This window comes from Nelumbo nucifera, chromosome 6 (assembly GCF_055504915.1).
Source record: "Nelumbo nucifera cultivar China Antique chromosome 6, China Antique-T2T, whole genome shotgun sequence".
Taxonomy (NCBI): domain Eukaryota; kingdom Viridiplantae; phylum Streptophyta; class Magnoliopsida; order Proteales; family Nelumbonaceae; genus Nelumbo; species Nelumbo nucifera.
The window spans coordinates 22,678,281-22,697,597 of record NC_142654.1 but is presented as its reverse complement, the minus strand read 5'-3'; the positions used below and the strand labels follow the sequence as shown (position 1 = coordinate 22,697,597).

The 19,317-nt window shown below is 38.0% G+C and overlaps 1 protein-coding gene across 1 annotated transcript in view; it reads right to left on the bottom strand.

The window, feature by feature from the left end:
* Nucleotides 1-17,969, bottom strand: part of LOC104608339 (phospholipase D beta 1-like) — a 30,468-nt gene extending 12,499 nt beyond the window's left edge. Inside the window, exons 1-6 of the mRNA XM_010274292.3 lie at nt 16,576-17,969; nt 12,872-12,988; nt 11,612-11,806; nt 10,669-10,920; nt 10,511-10,579; nt 10,260-10,407 (exon numbers count right to left, since the gene is read on the bottom strand). Of these exons, the coding sequence (XP_010272594.1) occupies nt 10,260-10,407; nt 10,511-10,579; nt 10,669-10,920; nt 11,612-11,806; nt 12,872-12,988; nt 16,576-17,571 (1,777 nt within the window). The 5' untranslated portion in view covers nt 17,572-17,969. The remainder of the gene's footprint in view (nt 1-10,259; nt 10,408-10,510; nt 10,580-10,668; nt 10,921-11,611; nt 11,807-12,871; nt 12,989-16,575) is intronic.
* Between the last annotated feature and the right edge of the window lie 1,348 nt (nt 17,970-19,317).

The window sequence follows — 19,317 nt, the reverse complement described above, 5'->3', positions numbered from 1 at the left end:
TGGCAGCAATCAATCGGACTCGGATCAATCTGTCTCAGCAACTCCAAGTAATCTTATCACTCATACTTCTGATTTGGATCTCCCTATTGCTCTTCGTAAGTCTACCCATTCTTGTACTATCCAACACCCCATTGCTGAATTTGTTTCTTACTCACGTTTATCTCCTCATTATTATTCCTTTGTGTCTATTCTCTCCTCCGTGCATGTCCCTACTAGGTACTCAGAGGCAGTGTCTGACCCAAGATGGAGAGAGGCTATGAATGAAGAAATGAAAGCCTTAATGAAAGCAAGGACTTGGAAATTAGTGGATCTACCAGAAGGGAAGAGCACTGTGGGATGCAAGTGGGTGTTCACTGTAAAGCATAGGGAGGACGGGTCCATTGAAAGATACAAGGCCAAACTTGTGGCAAAGGGGTTTACTCAAAAGGAAGGGATTGACTACAAAGAGACCTTTGCTCCAGTCGCGAAGCTCAACACAATTCAGGTTTTATTGTCATTAGCTGCAAACTTCTCATGGGAGATACATCAGTTGGATGTGAAGAACGCTTTCCTAAATGGCGATCTACGTGAAGAGGTATTCATGGATCCTCCACCAGGTTATGGCTTTGATGGGAAAGTGTGTAAATTGAGGAAAGCATTATATGGTCTTAAGCAGTCTCCTCGGGCTTGGTTTGAGAAGCTTTGTGGGGCCATGAAGAGAGTGGGATACACTCAAAGTGGTGCAGATCATACTTTGTTCATAAGGAAACAGAATAGCAGACTTACGGCACTCATCGTCTATGTGGATGATATGGTGATTACAGGGGATGATCTGGAAGAGATAAAAAGATTAAAGGAGTTCTTGGCTTCTGAGTTTGAGATCAAAGACTTGGGCCATCTAAGATACTTCCTTGGAATTGAAGTTGCTAGGTCACAAGAAGGCATCTATATATGTCAACGGAAGTATGTCCTTGATCTTCTAGAGGAGACAGGTATGATGGGGTGTAGACCAGCAAACACTCCAATAGAATAGAACCATAGTCTACAGGAATCAGTAGGGGAGGACTACCTTGATAAAGAGAGATACCAAAAACTGGTAGGAAAGTTGATATATCTGTCTCTCACTCGACCAGATATTGCTTATGCTGTACATGTTGTCAACCAGTTCATGCACTCTCCAAAGATTCCTCATATGAGAGCAGCGGAAAGGATTCTTAGGTACTTGAAGACTTGCCCAGGAAAAGGAATTCTGTTCAAAAAACACAATAAAATTGAAAATGAAGCATATATTGATGCAGATTGGGCTGGTTCTATTGGAGATAGGAAGTCTACTTCTGGGTATTGCATGTTTGTTGGAGGAAATCTGGTTACATGGCGAAGTAAAAAGCAGAATGTGGTTGCTAGATCAAGTGCAGAGGCTGAATATCGAGCTATGGCTCATGGTGTTGCTGAACTACTGTGGCTTGGGACCCTTCTTGGTGAGCTCGGGATAAAGGTCGAGTGTCCTCTCAGGCTGTACTGTGACAACAAGGCTGCCATCAATATTGCAAATAACCTAGTGCAACATGATAGGACGAAGCACATTGAGATTGACCGACACTTCATTAGAGAAAGAATAGTCTCAGGGGAACTCTGCATTACTTGTACTCCTTCCGAGATGCAGATTGCAGATGTGCTAACAAAAGGACTAGCTTCAACGAAATTCTTAGACTTACTTGGCAAGTGAAGAAAACTGAAGAGAGGAGAGCTTGAGAGTTCGACAATGAGGGTCTGAGAATGAGAGTTTCGAACCTCCTCTCTCTCAGCACCCTAACACTATTTTATTACGATATATTTGAATAATTACAAGGAGGCCCTTAGTTGGGCAAGAATTTACAAAGAACTTAATATAGACAGGATGGGCCCAGAATAAGGCCCATTACAGAAAAACATAAATAACAAGAAAGAATAAACAACCTATGGGCCATTCGGCCCATCTTCTCTACACTCCCCTTCAAGCTGAGCATAGATGTCAATCATGCCAAGCTTGCTGGTATCATGCTGAAGTTTTGCCTTGGGAATGCCTTTGGTGAGAAAATCTGCCAACTGTCCTTCAGATGTGATGAAAGGAAGACACACTTCACCCGAAGAGACCCTTTCCCTAATGAAGTGTCGATCAACTTCAATATGCTTGGTTCTATCATGTTGCACTGGGTTGTGAGCAATGTTGATGGCAGCCTGATTATCACAGTACAACATCATTGGCTTGTCATATTCAACTCGAAGTTCTTCCATCAATGATTTTAGCCATAATAATTCAGAAGCTCCATGTGCCATGGCCCTGTATTCTGCTTCAGTAGAAGACCGAGCAACAACCGATTGTTTCTTGCTTCTCCAAGAAACAACATTACCAGCCACCAAGCTACAATACCAAGAAGTAGATCTTCTGTCATCAATGTTTCCGGCCCAGTCAGCATCGGTGTAGACTTCAAGTTTCATATGACCATGCTTGGCAAACATAATACCCTTTCCTGGGGAGCCCTTCAAATAACATAGGATTCTCTCTGCTGCTGCCATATGAGTGTCTCGGGGAGCATGCATGAATTGGCTAATGCAACTGACTACATATGCAATATCTGGCCGAGTCATGCATAGGTACAAAAGTTTCCCAAGAAGTCTCTGAAGATTCCTTTGTCTTCTAACAATGTCCCTTCTGAGGCTGAGAGTTTATGACTCATATCAATAGGAGTAGCAACTGGTCTAGCACCCATCTTTCCAGTTTCAGAGAGCAAGTCAAGAACATACTTCCTTTGGGAGATAAGAGTCCCATCCTTGGATCGAGCCACTTCTATGCCAAGAAAGTATCTCAATTCCCCCAAATCTTTAATCTCAAACTCTGTATGGAGAAAAGATTTTAGATCATGAATTCCTAAAACATCATTACCAGTCACTACAATATCATCTACATACATAATGAGGTATACTGCCAGAGGTCCACTCCTCTTCACAAAAAGAGTATGATCGGACTGTGTCTGCACATAACCAAAGTTAACAAGTGTTGTTCTAAATCTCTCAAACCATGCTCTAGGGGACTGTTTTAGTCCATAAAGAGATTTCTTCAGCCGGCATACCTTCCCTTTCATATTAGTTCCATACATCCCTGGAGGAAGAGACATATAAACCTCCTCATGTAATTCACCATTCAGAAATGCATTCTTTACATCCAATTGATAAAGGGGCCAGTCAAAGTGAGCAGCTAAAGATAGAAGAACCCTCACAGATGTCATCTTGGCAATAGGTGCAAAAGTCTCTAAATAATCAATCCCATATGTTTGTGTATAGCCTTTTGCAACCAGCCTGGCCTTGTACCTTTCAATGGTGCCATCAGCTCGATATTTGATAGTAAAGACCCACTTGCAACCGACTGGATCCTTCCCTTCAGGCAAATCCACCACTTCCCATGTGTCGTTCTTGTGTAGGGCATCAATTTCAGATCTCATAGCATCCCTCCATTCTGGAATCTTAAGAGCTTCTGACACAGACCTAATAGGATGAGAAGCAACAAAAGAGAGATAGGCAAAGTATGAAGGTGAAAGCAAACTGTAAGAAAGGTGCTTGGAAATGCAGTGTGCAGTGCACTTCCGTTTTCCTTTCCTAACAGCAATGGGAATATCAAGGTCAGGGAATGATGACTCCAAAGGTGCTGAAACAGTACCTGTTGTCTCTTCTGTGACTGGAAGTGTATGAGGCTCATGTGTTGTAGGAGAAACAACCTACACATTTCTGGATCTTTGCCTTGGATACACCTTGGGATTGAGGATAGGACGAGGAGGTAGAGTACTGGGACAAGGAGAATGGAATGACTGATCCACCCTTGATACATTTGAAGGAGAAGCAGACACATCAAGAGACTCAACAGGGACAGGAAGAGGAAGAGCAAACACCTGTGACAAATCCTCCCCCTGTGGACAATGTCCTTCTGGAGAGGAACCATAAAAGGGGGAAAGCTCATCAAAGGTGACATCCATTGAGACATACCGAGTGCCAGACTTTGGATCAAAACAACAATAACCCTTCTGTGTGGGAGAATAACCAAGGAAGATACACTTTTGAGCTTTGGGTTCAAATTTATGCCTTTGGACACTTGGAATATGTACATAACAGGTGCAGCCAAAGACACGAATAGGAACAGGAAAAAGGTCATTGTCCGGATGAAGGAGATTGAAGGGAGACTTAAACCCCAAAACCCTGGATGGCATACGATTTATAAGGTGGGTAGTAGTAAGAACAACATCACCCCAAAACCTTGTAGGAGCATGTGAGGCAAATAAGATACTTCTTGCAACTTCAACAATATGCCTATTTTTCCTCTCAACAACCCCATTCTGTTTTGGGGTCCTAGCACATGAGCTTTGATGAATAACCCCCATGTCAGAGAGATAGCAGGATAGGTTCTTCTCAAAGTATTCTTTTGCATTGTCAGATCTGAAGATTTTAATCCTGGTATCAAATTGGATTAGAACAAATTCATGGAAGTATCTTACAAGTCTTGGAACTTCATCACTGGATTTCATCAGGAATATCCAAGTGAACCGAGAAAAATCATCAATAAACAGGATAAAATATTTGTAGCCACCCATGGAAGGTAAGTGATAAGGCCCCCACACATCAGAATGCACAATATTAAAAGGAAAAGAAGATCTTTTATTGCTCAAAGGATAATTGTTTCTACAATGCTTTGACAATTCACAAGACTCACAATGAAGACTGGACAAACTGATTCCCTTAAACAGTTTAGGGAATAGATGACTCAAGGCAAAAAAAGATAGATGACCAAAACGACGATGACACAACATAATCCGACTAACAGACTCTGAAGAGATAGATCTGAGAGCAACATTCCCAAGATGATCAGTGCATTGTCCCGAAGTATCAAGCAAGTATATTCCGTTCGCCTCATGGCCACTCCCAATCACCTTCTGAGACTCCAGATCCTAAAAAACACAGTAGGAAGGAAAAAAGGTTACACAACAGTTTAGTGACTTGGTTAAACTACTCACACACAACAAATTTGTATTTAGTTTAGGTACATGGAGGGCAGAAGGTAGGAACAAGAAATTCGTAGCCTTGATGGTTCCCTTACCAGAGATAGGGGCAAGTGAATCATCAGCTAAAGTGATTTTATCACGTCCAGGAAGCAAGTCATATGAAACAAACAAGGTAGACAGATTGGTCATATGGTCAGAAGCACCTGAGTCAATAATCCAAGGGATCTTGAGATTACCTGAAGTGGTAGCATGATTGGTAGAAGCCCTTATACCTGAATGAGCAAATGCTGAAGCAGCAGAATTTCCTGAAGGGTTGGAAGGAGAGGTCACATCACTCAGCTGACTGATCATCTTCCCAAACTTTTCATATTCTGCTCTCATGGCTGCCAACTGTGCAGAAGCAGACATCTCTTCACTATCTGGCCCGGCAGCTACATTTGCACTTCTTGATCTTTTACTATCATGTTTTTTCTGAAACCGAATGGGAACAAGATTAGGATGTAATTTCCAGCACTTGTCTTTGGTGTGCTTTGGCTTCTTGCAGTACTCACATATAACTTCTTTCTTTCCTGTGCCACCAGAAGTTCTAGCATTCCCTTTAGGTTTAATCCCCATATTGGCAAAGTGATCATTAATATCAGCCCCTTGAACCTGGACAGCCCTTCTGCTCTCTTCACAACTCACCAATGCATAAGCTTGTGACAAAGAGACACACTCCTTGGAAAGAATATTCTGTTTTGTGATATCATATTCTGGGTTTAGTCCAGTTAAGAACTCAAATACCCTGTTCCTTTCAACCAATTTTCTGTAGGTCTCTGCATCATTGGTGGTGTCCCAAGTTACAGCTTCTATTAGGTCAATCTCTTGCCATAGGGACTTCAAGGTTGAGAAATATACAACAAGAGGTTTAATCTGGACAGCCCTTCTGCTCTCTTCACAACTCACCAATGCATATCAGCCCCTTGAACCTGGACAGCCCCTCTGCTCTCTTCACAACTCACCAATGCATAAGCTTGTGACAAAGAGACACTCCTTGGAAAGAATATTCTGTTTTGTGATATCATATTCTGGGTTTAGTCCAGTTAAGAACTCAAATACCCTGTTCCTTTCAACCAATTTTCTGTAGGTCTCTGCATCATTGGTGGTGTCCCAAGTTACAGCTTCTATTAGGTCAATCTCTTGCCATAGGGACTTCAAGGTTGAGAAATATACAACAAGAGGTTTAATCTGGACAGCCCTTCTGCTCTCTTCACAACTCACCAATGCATATCAGCCCCTTGAACCTGGACAGCCCCTCTGCTCTCTTCACAACTCACCAATGCATAAGCTTGTGACAAAGAGACACTCCTTGGAAAGAATATTCTGTTTTGTGATATCATATTCTGGGTTTAGTCCAGTTAAGAACTCAAATACCCTGTTCCTTTCAACCAATTTTCTGTAGGTCTCTGCATCATTGGTGGTGTCCCAAGTTACAGCTTCTATTAGGTCAATCTCTTGCCATAGGGACTTCAAGGTTGAGAAATATACAACAAGAGGTTTCTCCCCTTGTCTTAAATTCTTTACATCACTTCTCAATTTATATGCCCGGGCCACATTGAGTTTTTGGGAATAGGTTTCTGCAACACTGTCCCAACTTTCTTTTGTTGAATTCATCCATAGGTAGTGTTGGCTGATTTGTGGCTGCATTGAGTTCACAAGCCACCCAATGACAGTGTAATTTTCTCGCATCCACTTCTCGTAGGATGGATCATTTTCTGGAAGAGCCTTCTTACTCCCGGAAATGAACCCCCACTTTCCTCTACTAGATACATGAATCTTTACTGATTGTGACCATCCAGATAATTAGTTCCATCTAGTTTAACTGTGGTCACAGTCAATAAGGAATCACTTGGAGTCCCCTGAACCAGTCCATATTTAGCACCACTTTTGTTTTCAAACTCTGAGGAGTACATCATGTAAACACTCCAAATATGATTTCAGATGACTTCTACAAGTATACTGAATGAGGACAAGCAAGAACAGAGTTCAGCCGACCACAAGAAGGCAACACACTGAGTTCAGCCGACCACAAGAAGGCAATACACTGAGTTCAGCCTTCAAGAAGTAAACAAAAATTTCTAGGCACTCAGCCGAAGTACCTTTTCAAATCTGGACTTCAAGGTAAATACCACTTGGTATTGCTGAAATAGCCCTTTTTACAAACACAGTGTGGGCAATAGAGACAACCCCACTGTCAAAAAGAAAAAAGGCCTCAAGAACAGTTCGTACAGCCCCCAAAAACAGCCAAATATAAGTAACAATCCACAGCCTTGTTACAAGGATGTTTCGGCAGTTTTGACAGTCCAAGGAGTGAAAAAACAGCCCAGAAATTTCTGGGTTAAACCAGATTCAATGGCAGCCGAAGGTAGTACAGAACAACCAGAGTTTTCGAACACTTCAACAGTCCAAACACAGCCGAGAGTAATACAGAACAACCAGAGATTTTCGGACACTTCAACAGTCCAAACACAGTCGAAAGTAATACAGAACAACCAGAAAACTGAGACAACTTACAGTTCGAGCTTCAAAACATAACCGAGTTGTTCCCCTTCCTTCTTTTCTCTGATTCTTCCTGGCCACCGAACCACTTTTCCAAGAGATTCTAGTCTTGGGCACTTCCAATGACCTCCAAGAATCAGGCAATACGAGCCTAAGCTTCCAGCCCTAGAATATTGAAGTTCGGGTATGCTCTGATACCATGAAGAAAACTGAAGAGAGGAGAGTTTGAGAGTTCGGCAATGAGGGTCTGAGAATGAGAGTTTCAAACCTCCTCTCTCTCAGCACCCTAACACTATTTTATTAAGATATATTTGAATAATTACAAGGAGGCCCTTAGTTGGGCAAGAATTTACAAAGAACTTAATATAGACAGGATGGGCCCAGAATAAGGCCCATTATAGAAAAACATAAATAACAAGAAAGAATAAACAACCTATGGGCCATTCAGCCCATCTTCTCTACAGCAAGCTAAACATGACTGACATCCATGCTTAGCTTGAGGGGGAGTGTTGGTTCGGCTGGTTTAGTGTTTATGTTAGTCATATTTGTGTCTTAAGTCCTTAGTTATTGGGCCTAAACTTGTTTATGTTTTATTTGTCTAGGTGTCCCATCACTAATCAGGGGCATTCTAGTCTATTCATGTAACATTATTTTGTAAACATCTATATAAGATTGTAGGGCCGGCTGAAGTGAGTAATCCGCCATTCTCAAATCTTCTTCTCTTCTTCTTCTTCTTCTTCTTCTTCTTCTTCAGCTGCTGTGTTCCAGCAAACAAGTGGAATACAAAAAAAGATACCAAACTTAAAAAACATCTTAAATTTAGGGTATTACTGGTATATGAAAAACCTTTAGAGGTAAAATAATCACCCCATTACTTGTACTTCATCATTTTGCAAATAAGTAGGCTCCAAGTTACTGACATGTTGAATGGGGCATTTTTAAATTAGGTATTTTCATTACCATCCAGAGTAAGTTTCTAATAATTAAGGTGATGCTTAGTAACTGCTAAAATAGGTGCTGAAAGTGGAAAAGATACCAAACTTAAAAAAAGAATCATGCATTTAAAGGTAAACTGATCACTCCAATGCCTGTGCTTCATCATTCTGCAAAAGTATGCCCCAGGTTACTGAAATGCTGAATGGGGCATTTTTAAATTCAAAATCCTTTCTGCATTCTGTTTTCAACACCTATTTCAGCAGTTATCAAGCACCACCTAAAAGCCACATGATATATGCATAAAGAAACAACAAAACAAGTACAAATCTTATTCCATGTCCCTCTCCCTCAATACCACATAGAGCTTCAAGCAATTTTTAATTGCAAGTCTTGAGTGAAGTGGCCATAGTTTTACTGTTCAACATAATTACAATAGTGAGGTTAGCTCATCTTATTTTATTTGATTTTTTGGATAAAGTACCACACCTGGCTTATTAAGATATAGAAATCTTCATTTACTAATTAAAAATATTTTGTATTCATGTTGGAAAATGGCAAAATTATCATTATTCCAAATACCATATGAATATGAATTTACTAATTAAAAAATATTTTGTATTCATGTTGGAAAATGGCACAATTATCATTATTCCAAATACCATATGAATATGAATAATTGAATTTTATTCATATTCAAATAATGTTTCATTTTCTATAAAATTATTTGGTAATATATCAACATAATTCCATATGACATAAGGGCGAAATAAAAGTAAACATGCAAATAGGAGTATTAATAAGTTGTCATAAATTTTTCTGATTACTTTTTTACCATTCCCCTTTGTCTTCTAATTTTGAATAAATAAGTTAAACTAGAATATAGCTTCTCATCAAATCAATCCTTGTACTTCTCAAGTTGTATATCTACCATCTTAAGAAATTCTAACTTAATACATTTTTTTGTTTTACTTTAAACAAAATAATTGATTTGATTAAAACTGTGTAATTTTAATTTAACCAAATTAAAAAAAGATAATTATTTTAACCAAGTTAAATAACTTAAATTCAATTCAACTCAGCTTTAATTCCAACTATTTGGGGTCGGCTACAGCAACTATTTGGTACAAACATAAACCATGCCTCAAATAACTAAACAAGGACTCACAGATTTTACCATTGAAACATTTGGAGAATTTTTTATGCAGTGCCAAATGCACTTTGTCACTATCATAAGAGAGACAATGGCATTTATCTCAGAATGCAAAGATATTTCTCTTCTTCAGATGTTTTTACAGTTCTAAGATACTTCTCTAGCTCTAGACAGTAGATGGACAGTTTCTTCCCCCATATGTATCAGAAATGTGGGCAAATTTGACTTTCAGTAAAGATTAACGAAGCAGCAACTCCAAAATTTAATTTACTAGGTTGGTTGCTCTTAAAGTTACTGATAAACCGCACAAATCATTACTTTTACTATAAAATATTTTCTTTTGAATGCAATCCTGATTAAATATGCACCAATCAAGACTAAGCTAATCAAAACGAGGAAATGTTTTTAACTACTTGAGACAGCCATCAATCACCAGTAATATTTAAGGGAGGCTCATGTACCAATCATGACTTCATGAATAATATTGTTGACAATAAAATCTTAATGAAGAATATCAAATCTCTACAATGACATATTTTAGCATCCCAACAAGAAGCCCAGATTAACTTCCTTGACATATCACAAACAGCAACAAGTGTTCAACATACTAAAATGTTAAAGTTCCTTACCTGTGTCTTTGTATGAAGCCCAATTATATGATGAACCAAGGAAGTATTGGTTCTCAATATAGATGAAATGTTGGGCAGCTCGGATGGCCTTGACATAAGCTGTATGTATGCTCATGTCAATCAATACATTCTTACTGCAAACCAAGTTCTGTTGAAGGGCATATAAGTAGTTAATCAACCTTCACATAAATTGATATATAGAATGTACAAACCACAGGAAAGGTATATTATGATAATATATTTTCTCTCACCTTATTTGTAGCATCTCTGGGATCCTTAGGGAAGCCTTTCACAGAGTTTGAATCAATGGAACGAAAGACCTTCAGTCATTGGGAAATAAACATGAAACATTCAGATTCAAATCCAAAGCAAAATGATTCAAATTTAGTACTATTAATTACAAATGTACCTGGACATGCCAAGTCTCTGGATCAGTCTCACTTATGCAAGGAGCATCAGGCATCCCAATGATCTCAGGTATTCTTTCTATCCTTAGTAGATCATCACCAGATGTAGACGTTTTCAATTTTCTTAACCCATGGGCTTTTGAAGCTTTCAACCAACGTTCTTCAAAGTTGATCAGAACATCATAGGCTGCTGAACCATCAATTTTACAATGCAAATCATGCCATGGTTCTCTTGGACAGCCAACATCTGACCCCTATTATGGAACAATACAAGTAAACAAAGAGGAAGAATATGCATTAGTAACCTTGCAAGATCATTTACTACTGAAGGTTAATGTTAACTCAATTTCTGCTAGAATTTTTGATAGTCTGAATTATATTTTAGAAGTTAAACTCCATATATTTCTATATGCGAGTGTTTCAATTTTCAACATGATATGCATATAATTTAAATTTAGTTTTACTCAAACCAAATCCAACCAGCCCATGGAAAAACAAAAGAATAATTAAGGTTTTCCATGGCATTTAGATTTATCATTTATCCAAATGGGGAAAGAACAAGGAGCCAGCCATTACCTAATGTTGATCACAGTTATCCAGGGACCCAGGTCTTGGTAGTGGTAGAAACAACGAACAAAACTCAATTTTTGGTACCAAGACCCAACTCTTGGTTTGGGCCATTACCAAATCGAGTTAGACATGTATATACAAGATTTGATTGGATCACATGGAGCCTAAAGATGATCCTTACTTAATTTTAAATTCTTTGGATAACTTTGAACCCAACCCTTCTAGTGTTTTTTTTTGGTAGTGGTGGAATGACAGACATGCATGACCAACACCAAAGAAGATGACAGAATAGAAAGTGTAAGGGAGTATAAATCAGAAATCTTTACATGATAGCTAGATTGCAACAAGATAGAAGAGTGAGTTTAGATGCTTCACCTTGAAAGTAGGGTTATGAAAGTCATCTTTATGCACCGACTGCAATGTCCTAAATATAGGATGATTTGGAGTATCATATCGCCCATCACATAAATCAAGTCCTCCAACAAAAGCTATGATTTTTCTTTTATTATGACCAGCATCAGCATCCACAATCACACATTTCTGATGATGGGTATAGATTGTCCCAACTTCCTGATAAACAGAAAAATTGAGAAGGATAGATTTAGTGCAAATGTTCTGTATCTGATACTAAATTGGAATAGATAAGTAACCAAAAGTTCTTTTTACTTAATTTCTTACATTTAGAAACAATTCTATTTTTCTTATAAAAAATAACTAATATGAAATTTTAGATCCAAGAAATTCAAAAGGAAAAATCATATATCAGGAATAGCACTAGACAAACATCCAGCCACATAAAACATAAAATAAAACCTCATTAAAAGATTGAAAGACCCTAACTAAATATTAATAATGTATAAAAAGTTGGAGGGACTTCAAATGATATATGAGAAAGAAGAGCAAATTTTGGAACATCTTAGAATTAGAAACTATCCTAGTTAACAAAGTTGGGAAATAATCCATGATAAAGAAGCAAAGGTCATCAGGGGAAGTGATCTAATGTTTGTAAAGAACCTAAATTTACTCGGGAAGTGAGTTTTGATGTGCAGTAATTGTTTCCATTAATAAATTAAAATCTAAGAAAGATTGTTCAATGTGAGAGGCCCGCCTATGTATCTGAAATCTACACAATGATTAGGCTTGTCATTAACATTAAAAGAGCATGCCTATATAAAATGTCAGGAACTCTAATTATATCTAGGTTGATATATTAGTAGGCTACAAGGAACTTCGTGAAAGAAAACTTCTTTGAAGCACCTAAATGATTTGTTACTCAAACAAAAAAGAAGATATGATAACTGACAAATAAACTGCATTGTGTGAAAAATTGTTGACAGCCTGAATGACAAATATTCAAGTAAACATTGAGGATTCCTGACTCCTGGGAAAAAATGGTATTTTTAAGTGTCTATTGAAAGATTGGTGGGCAGACTGCCAACTGCTATCACATCAATGAATCACAATTCAGGACTTAACCTTAAGCTAATTAATACAAGACAATCTCAAATGGCTATAAATGGCATCTATAAAATTCATGCATAATATAAAAAAACCATTCATTAATATTTAAAAAAATCACACCTGAATTAAAATCAAAGGTCAGATATGGAGACAAAATAATGATTTAGCTCTAACCTGCTTTTTGACCCAGCTATGCTTTTTCCCAGCAGATCGGGGACAAAGTAAAACTTTGACTGAAGAGTTCTTCAGAAACTTGTAGGTTTCCTCATCATGAGTTTGCATCAGTCCTTCCTACATTTTAAAATTTTATGAGGCAAAAAGAGGAGAAAAAAGAAACAACAACAACAATGCCAATACCAATAGCAACCAAAACAAGAAAATTGACACATTAAAGGATAATAAGCATATCATATCTGCAGCTAAGGGCAAAATAATGATCATGACTGAGGAATAAAAGAAAAAGAAAATTACCAGAAAGAATGCATATAGAAAGGAAAACAGCACAGAAAAAAGTCATTACCCAATATCGGTCCTAGCTATCTGGTTTCCTGAGTAGGGTGGATTGGATACAAACCTAGCCATTAGCTTTTTTCCCTTTTTCTTTTCATTTTTTAACAAAGTGGCTGTTCTCAAACTCGAACCTACATTTTAACACTTCCTAGCCCAACATTTTCTCATTTCACCAAGCAACAACCCCTAAGTGGAAATCAGACAGTCCTTGTTCTCAAGTAGATCCATATAGCTATCATATTCATGATATTATAATGGATCGTAAAATGGCTATCATTACCCAATGCTGGTCCATACTATCTGGGGGCTTGGCAGGGGGTAGACTGGATAGGGACCTAAGCTCTGGCATTTTGTACACAATGTGGCTACTCTGGGACTTCAATCCAGGTTCCAACACTTGTCGGACCAAGATTTTACCATTGCACCAAGCAATGACCCCAATTGATGTTGGTGTTGATAATTGCAGTGTCTGGTCTTTAACAATTAGTGGTAGATATTATACTACATGTTATATAATAGCTTATGCTGATAGTTGAAAATTAAAATCAGATCCTTGAGGATTTGAATTCATTCCTAATGCCATAACCTTTAAACTTGCAAACAAGCATGTGTTTGTGTTAGGCAGTGTATGCCCTTAGCTCCAATCAGCATGATGTACATTATGACATTTATTGTAAATGAATAAAGTACATATTTGATTCATGTTATTGTGGTGTATTTCTGTGTAATACCCTTAAACTGGACACATATGAGACTCGTGTTAGTTTAGAATCTTCACAGCCGTTGGATAGATCTGAGGAGATTTATCCTGCCAAGGCTGACACTGATGTGCCGCCAAGTTGGTTGGGTGGCTTGTCTCAGCTGCCAGGGTGAGACCTGAGGTGCATGTAGTGTGGGTTTTCTTGAAACCCTGAACCTGGCCAAAATTCCAGTATTACCCTGGACCTTGGAGATAAATGAGCAAAACTAGAATGTTACACCTGACCCCTAGACTCGATTATGATACTGCACTAGGTGTCGTATTGGGCTATCTTTGATGTGCCAATCAGTGAGATCCTTAGAGGGGGTCAAAACCTGGGTATGTTGGGATAGTCCGAGAATTCATTTGAGTGGGTGATCATAGTGACAAGATCAGCCCCTTTGTCGAACAAAGTGAATGATCGGGAAATGCACTCTCTCTGATGGAAACTTAAACTGCCGGCGGTGGATTTCAAATGTGTTTCAATTTGCAAAATATATTTATATAGAGATATACTTATATATATTATGATTTCAAAATGTTTGCAAAAGGTTTTAATTCTTAGGATCCATGTGAGTAGAGAGTGTAACACTGTACCTTGCAGCTAAGGGAGAGGTCCTCTCTTGTCGAGCAGTATTCGATCATTAAGGGCTGAGAGGTTAAGTGTAAGACCATTGAGGATTATACCTGAAGGGCTAATCTTGCATCTGCCCATAGTCCTTGGGCCTTCATAAGATGGCTGGACCCAAGGACCATTTAGTGTAAATGTTGGGCTCATTAAGAGCCCATAGTGATGGACTCAGGGGTTCACTGTATTCAGTAGTGAATTCGGCCAGGCTTTGTAACAGAGGTTAGGCTGAACCCATGTGGCTGATGTGTAGATCAATGTTAGGGTCCCACGCCATAGAAAGAGAGCCAAGCTAGCCAACATTAAAAGGAAATGAGCCTGAAAGCTTAATGGGCCTAAAAGCCCATTTCGAACTGGGTTAATTGGATTAATTAAATAGGGGCAGATCTGGGTTTGGATTAACAGATAAGGATAAGAGGATAACTCTTATCCACTTAAAGAGTCCAGATCCAAATAAAGATTTGGATCAGGAAACTCCTAATTTGATTAGGAATAAGCTGATCTTGAACTGCAGATAAGATAAGGGATTATCCTTATCACTTAAAGAGTTCAGATCCAAATAAAGATTTGGATCATGAAACTACTAATCAGATTAGGAGGTTGTCTCTTTAAGGCTATAAATAGAGAGCAAGGCGGACCTGAAAAAGACACAAAACACAGAGAGAAGACAACTCAGTCAGACTGATCTTGCCTTCAGTTCTTTTTCTTCCTATTCTTGCCGCCCAACCCTGTTCGATCTCCAGTTCTTGGATCTGATCAAGATTTGATCTTGATATTGTTTCTTGCTAGAAGAAACAATTTTGAAGTTTTGCTCACTACCCCATTCGATTCTTGCTGAAGAATCACAATTTCTTGGTGAAGAACTACCTGCTGATCCTATCTCATCCTAAGTTGTGTCATCTTCAGTGGAGGGAGGATTTGGTACACTCTTTGGGCGTGAACACCTACGTTGGGAGAAGATTTTTTCGCGGATTCCATATCAGGTATATCCCTCCCTGAACTTGGTTTCAGATTTGGTCCGGTTTGGTTACAAGAACGAACCTTGAAAATGCAGTTTTCTAAATTGGAAATAGGATTCATGGATGGGAGTAAAGAAATTTTTGAAATTTCGCCCAACCTTCCTGTAGGGTTCGGCCATCCATATGATGGATCTCCCATCCCTACAGTTTGGTCATTTGAATAATCTCCAGAAGTTAGGCATACGAGTAGACAATCATTCTGCAAATTCTGAGCTAGCTCACCTGCTTATAGTTATAAGGTTAAACTAAAGTTGAATAAGATCACAACTTCTTTACTTCCCTGTTTCCACTCTTTTACCAAATGTACTGAAACCATTGGCACCACCAGTATGTGAAGGAAATATTTGGAGAAAAAAAGAAAACAGAAAGAGAGAGAAGCTATATCTTTTTAAGGATAGAAATTGTGCATTCTCACTATTAACTGTTAGGAATTCATAAGGGATCAAATGATTGCATAAAGCTATATCTTTTTTATGTTAAATTTCTATTCATACACCAATTATCAGTGACTCATCTATGAATTATCAAATAAAGAGAATCTCCCATTCTTTAGTGGGAAGTAGGTATTGAGCCTACAATCTCATATTTGTGATAAAAAAAAAATCACCCATTGGATTATTCTCTTCAAGTTGTATCATCCTAAATTGCTTTAGTAAATGAGTCCATAAAATTGATGGTGATGATAAACCATTATGTGCCTTATATATTGAACACAGGAATTGGTAACACAAACCCTTTTCTTCCATTCCACTCTATCCGAAGTCATATATTATGTTAAATATTAGCTAATAAAGCCTTTCCCACTACCTGAACCTTGGTTCTAACAACAACAACAACAGCAGTAACAAGACTATGCTAATCATATAATAAGAAAAAATAGAACAGTAACAACAAAAGCAGTAACAAGAAGGATATCAGAAATGGAATTATAAAATCATACCATCACCATGAATAGGAACAATAAAGAAGTCAATCTGATTACCATTTTGTAACCCAAAGCATTATGTGAAGTTGGATCATCCCATACAAGAAGCAGAATTCTCACACCTTCCTGTGACTTCGACTTGAGAAGGTCCCCCAGGGTGGAGTTGGATGCACAACCATCTCGGACCAGTCTCACATTGTGGTACACTGACCACCCAGTAATGTAAATTAAGTGGCGAGCCTGACTTATTGCTTCAAAGATGTCATGCCAGCACTTCCCATGCCCATAGTGTAAGCCATTATCAAGCTTCAGGGTTGGGAGGTAACCATCAGGAACATGAGCATCTTGATAGAGTGTAACTCTTCCACCTTTTCTCAGTGGAAAATACGTGCCTGGAACACCAACATAATCAGGACCAGGCCCAACTCCATGATGGTAAATGTTCAATTTCTCTACAGGAGTATACTGAATTGAAACTCTCAAGACAGCTCCAGGGTTACAGGGCTTCCCGCTCGCGTCGAGGATTGGGTAAGTTCCCTCAACTTTTGCTCCTGAGCGTATCTGCTCCACCGGGATCCCCACAAAACCTATAATCTGGGAGCCCACGACATCATTGTCTTTGACAGAAAAATGAACCTCTGCGGCATAATGTGCTACAGGAACATAAAAGTGCTGCATCCAAGCAGGGTTCTCGCTGTTGCTGACCACATAAGTCCTCCCAACTACGGCATTGGCTACTGAAATCGTGACATAAGGATCGCTGGTATTCTTAGAGGAAATCTTCCCTTCGAACTTGCTGGTTAGATTCTTTGGCAATCCCCCAAAAATGCCTTCTAAGCTTTTATGAAATTTGTCCATGTTGGGAAGATTTCTGGCCTCACAGACCCAAATATCTAAATTCCCATGTAAGAGTAAGACCTTCAAGGACTTCTGAGACGAGTACAATGAGGAAAGTATCTCTACACCCTGACTATGAACCGAGCCATCAAAGGACGCCGAATGGGCATAAGCAGACTGATGAGAAGAATCAGCTGGAGCTGAATAACCATACATGTCGGCACAGTTGATACAACTTTCCCCCGGGCTCTGCAACCTCCTGAGAGACGGATTCCAGACGCAGGCACAGAGTATGAAGACGGGAATAAATGTTCTGGGTTTGTGATGGAATGGGATGAATTAGAAAAGAATATAGGCAGCGGCGGCGATGGTGGGGGAGGAGGTGGAGGGTGTCTGGATAGACCGTTGACCGAGAAGGAACTGTAATTTTCCATTCACAGACACTAATCTATGTTTCGACTTTTCAAAGTCAGTCTTTGTAAATTGCAAACAAAGAAGGTAAGATGGAGTCGTTTTAGTTGATTGACTGATTGACTCTCAGAGAGAGAGAGAAAGAGAGAGACGTTTGAGACACGTTAATTCAGTAAGCCAACAATCCAGCATAAAGCTGCTGTAGACTTGTAGAGCACTGTTTAGAGTCTTATAGAGATAATCGGATCGGATCAATCCGCATCTGCATCTCATTATCAAACCTCTGAAAAAGCATTCGCATCCCATTATCATATCGGATTTCAGATCGGCTTATCAAAACAATATCGGATTTTAGATCAGATTCGGATATAACCCGCAACTATCATATTATTGTTATATTTAAAATGATCAAAAATTAAAAAAATTAATTTTATCAATTATAAATTTTATATATTTATACATAATTATATTACATATATATATAAAATAATAATTTTTTATTACACTTGATATGGATTAATTAAATACACATCTAATCCAATTATTAATCAAATCATTATATTTAGAGTCGAATCAGATATTAAACTTTTGAAGTCCATGACATTGATGCGAAGAGGGTGTGTCCATGTGTGAGTGAATGCGTTAGGGTTGGGATGCGATAGGTGGATATTATTGCATCCGGTTGAATTCACACATGAGTGATTTCTCTCTCTTCCTTTGATATTGTTTTTTATTTTTAATTAATTTTTGCGTTCTTTCATTTTCTCTCTTCCTTTGGTATTGTTTTTTATTTTTAATTAATTTTTGCATTCTTTCACACACTCTCTCTCTCTCTCTTCCTTTGATATTGTTTTTATTTTTAATTAATTTTTGCGTTTTTTACTCATGCCTGTACCCATACAAAAGTGCAGGTTCCCTTCCTAGTTTATTAGACATCAAATGAATATTTTAAGCCAATTTTTTTTAGGATTTCTACAAACCTTGGGTTTCAACCATTTAATTTGCATGTAATAAAATATTAAAATGATAAAAATGTTAAAATAGTAATATCGATAAAGCACTGCTATATATAAAATAATAGAGTATTAATAATTATAATTTAACAACTGTCAAAATGGAAAAATCTTGAATTTTTTCATCATAGACCAAGAGTCCAAATGGTTAAAGTTTGAGAAATTTAAATTATTGGGTTTAATTTAAAATTGAAGTATAGCACTTATACCCCTAAGGTTTTAATTCATTCGTTAAAGCCCGGCCTCTCCTCGTTCTTCATCTATTGAAGTGGCAAAAGATATTTCCATCTTTTATTATTTCTTCATTTTGAAAAAAAATTCACTAATGTATATTTTTGTTTTTTGTAAATTGTGGAGGAAACATTTCACATCAAAATATTTTAGGCTTTCAATTATAATATGGCTCCCAATGGGCTTCAAACGTTTGAAATCCAATCTAATTAAGATCAATTCCAATTAAAATTTATTATTATATATATAATTATATGAAGTTTATAATTGATAAATTTAAACATTTTATATATGTAAAAGTTGAAAA